Source organism: Haliotis cracherodii, unplaced genomic scaffold (genome assembly GCF_022045235.1).
Source record: "Haliotis cracherodii isolate W230 unplaced genomic scaffold, xgHalCrac1.p SCAF_20, whole genome shotgun sequence".
NCBI lineage: Eukaryota > Metazoa > Mollusca > Gastropoda > Lepetellida > Haliotidae > Haliotis > Haliotis cracherodii.
In genome coordinates, this window is record NW_027266276.1 from 14,879,872 (window position 1) to 14,883,596 (window position 3,725).

The 3,725-nt window shown below is 37.2% G+C and overlaps 1 protein-coding gene across 1 annotated transcript; it reads left to right on the plus strand.

Moving 5' to 3' along the window:
• The first annotated feature begins 278 nt into the window (after positions 1 to 278).
• Positions 279 to 1,358, plus strand: LOC139470388 (probable G-protein coupled receptor B0563.6). The gene has a single exon (XM_071252807.1). The coding sequence runs from the start codon at positions 279 to 281 to the stop codon at positions 1,356 to 1,358; it is 1,080 nt and encodes a 359-aa protein (XP_071108908.1).
• The last annotated feature ends 2,367 nt before the right edge of the window (positions 1,359 to 3,725 follow it).

Sequence of the window (3,725 nt, forward strand, 5' to 3'; positions counted from 1 at the left end):
TTGTATGATAACATAACTAGCATATCAAATGCCTAGCAATATCAGTCGAATTGTATGAAAGATAATGTGAAGTGCTTCAGTTAGTACTTCTATGTGGTAGATGTCTGCCGAATGAATATTTCTCAAGCCTTGTATTTTTTTAAATTTCAGATGCGTGCCTTTAAAAGCTGAATGAAGAAACGTGTTATCATGAAGAGGACATTAGAACCGTAAAACTTTCTCGTTTTTGTTGTGAAATCATTTTTGGAGAGGTAAATAAGGATCCTTTGTAACTCAAAATGTCGTCGTTGCAAGGAGTCTTGAACCACTCATTGACCAGATTGAACAATACCGAGAATTGGAATCTTATTGAAAACTTTGCTTTCAATCTGGAAACTGTTTATCTGTGGATTATACTTGTCATCGGTTTCCCCGGAAATTGTGCAACTATTGTCACCGTTGTGAAAATGTGCCCAGCCAGATCACTGACTGTTTATATTACCATTTTGGCAGTAGTTGATAACCTGGCCATAGTTGACAAACTTCTAATGTTTGTACTCCTTGATCATGGTGTTCACGTTGGGCAGTTTGGATGTAAAATACTTGGATACTTCGGAAACCTTCTCAGCACGTTTGCCAATTGGTTGTTGGTGGCAATGTCTGTTGAAAGATTCGTAGCTGTGTGGTTCCCATTCAAACTTGGACAAAGTTGGACATTCAAAAAATCAATCATGGCCGTTTTAGTTTTAGCACTGCCCCTCATTGCCTTATTTCTGCATCTGTTCTGGATAATGAGATTCGTTGACGACAAGGAGCAAGGCATGGTATATTGCGCTATTCATGAAGAATATAAATATTTCATGATGCACGTGTGGTACTGGATAAACGTGCTCATGTACGCGGCTATCCCTTGTACATTGTTGATCTTGTTCAACTTTCTTATCATCATGGGCATTGTGAGATCAAGAAAAGTTCAAAAGCGGCTCAGTGGTAACAAGGATGACAGCTCTAGCATTGATCGACTACGTCAAGTAACGATAATGTTAGTTGCTGCAGCCATTTCGCTGGTGGTATTGACAACACCACGATGTGTAATGCTAATTTTGACTCCATATTGGAATCCTCCAGAGCAAACGATGGAGGGGTCCGTTGAGTATCTTCTCGACACAATTGCATTTGTCTTGTGTGATTTCAATCATGCAATCAATTTTTATGTATATTCAATGAGTGCTAAACGATTTAGACGTCAGTTTCTTGACTTATTTCCACAAAGAAAGCACCAAATGACCCTAACCAAAACACAATATATTTCTCTTTCTACACGACAGTCAGTGCGACTGAATGGGGATAGCCCGAGTAAGAAACTGCAGAATGGGTGAACTTCTGCTTTTGATTATTATCACCATGTCATCTTAAACTGTCAATGTCAACTTTCAAAGAGAGATGTATTCTTTTCAACTCTGATTGATAATCTTAATGTTGAAATGAATGTGAAAATAGAGATGATGGAAGATTCTTTCATGGTGCAGATAACAATGACACAGGTGAAATAACATGGTATTTTATTATTATAGAATTCTCAAATAAAAATTATATCCTAAAGAACATGTGGTAATATTACAAATATGTTTTACTGTTTATGGCCTGTATATATGCAGGGCACTGATATATGTTTGATCTTGTTGTTATTTAATTATTTAATTACATAATGTTGATATTTTGGGAATCTTTGTATTTATCTGGCGGAAAGAAAGACATTCATTTATTCATGTTCTCACCCGGATCTTCACGGATGATATCCCTTCTGGTTTTCAGAAGCATTATTTGAGCTATCTATTCAGATAACTATATGAACATATTTGGGCAATGAATGTATCATCTTATTTAAATTCAGGTTGTGCAAAGTGTTAATATACACAAAGATGTCTTCTGCGAAATAGTGTTTCAATACATTTGTTTTTCTGACGTTAACAGAGAATTATCCTGCTATAAGCACTAAGATTTACATGTTTGCACCAACATCTAAATCATTAAATGTAACAATTTGCTAGTTGGTTTTGCTCCATCATGTCATTGTGATATTTGTTGACCTGTCGCCTCCACATGGTAGAAGTACTGCTGCGCGGTGTCATGCAAACTGTGTAAGTGGCGAGGACGACAGGTACGAGAGGACATGCTTACACTTTTCGCGAACACCTACTGTCATCAGTGATTTTCAGTGATCCATTTATATAACTTTCACCTCTATTTTGGCTTTTAAGTCCAGTGGAATCTGTTTCATCGGATAATCGAGACTGGTTATTCTCTGGCCTTGAATTTACATGTGATCCATTTATATAACTTTCACCTCTATTTTGGCTTTTAAGTCCAGTGGAATCTGTTTCATCGGATAATCGAGACTGGTTATTCTCTGGCCTTGAATTTACAGTTCACCGTCACGCACTCCCGTATTGGACGATTTACTCCTCGTGTCAGGCATTGTTTGAGATTCAGAGTTTGGTTGACCTATAGATCAGATCGTTTTCTGATTGTGAGTTAAAAATTCCAAGAACATTGTATACATTGTAACCCTGGTAAAATCAAATTCAACCCTGCCCTCTGCAATTGCCCTGATCTGCGGATTAAAGAGGTTATATTTCATGATTATATGATTCCTGTCTGGGCTAAAGGAGTTTCACTGAGTTTGAAAAATAACGATAGGAAAGCATGTGTTGGTCCTGGTATTGTTATATTAGGCCCTTGTGGCAAGTTAGACAAGTAAGTTACTAGTATGTTTTAGTCATTATATAAACCACGCCTCGATCTTCATTGTTCTTTGCGATTTATCAGGTAGCTCTCTTTTATCAATATTTCTCTTTCCACGTATATGTAATTCTGCATTATATGGTGTATGGTGATTTTACCAGCTTGGTACCCTCGAGGGGGGTTGAAGTAGCGTAAAATTATTGTCCCCCTAAGACGGTATGTAAGTCCCAAATCATTCGAAGTATTTTAATGCATACCAGACTTTTAAAACGTAGCATTTTTTGTCATTTTAATCTTAGGCTAAACTGGTAAACTATCGCCAGTGACTGAAGGGATGATATAAATCCTGCCGGGGTCCATGCAGGAAGCAAAGGCACTGTAAGTCCCCATGGTCCCTAGTATGGTGATCTCTCTTTAGTTACTGATCGACGATCCCTAGCCCATTTTTATACTGTGTTGTTCACTGATACTTATGGCTTATATATATTCTCAAATAGTTTTAAATCGAATCTGTGGTATTCTAGTTATTGTACTGTCCTTCGTTGACAGCTTTTTATTTAGTCTAAATCTATGTATTATTAACGTACTTCTCGTCACGATATGGCTGAAATACTGCCGATGTGACGTTAAATCTTAACTTACTCACTCACTCACTCACTTGTACCAGCTTGTGCGTGTTGTAAGGAAACTCATCAAAAGAACTTACGTTTATCAACGGGTGAATGTAAAACCGAAAGGCATGCGCAATGTATACCAAGAAAAATAAATATTACCGATTTGGACGCTGTTGTTATGAAAAGGTGTTGTTGTTTTCAGAGATGTTGTTCCAGTTGTTGCGCAAAGACAATCAAACATGAGTGAGTTGGTATGGTTTTACGCCGCTTTTAGCAATATTAATGTTCCAGCAGTATCACGGTAAGGGACACCAGAACAATCAATCAAACATGAATATAAATTATACGTTTATCAGTCGCTGTGTAAGGCATATTATTCTCAATTGT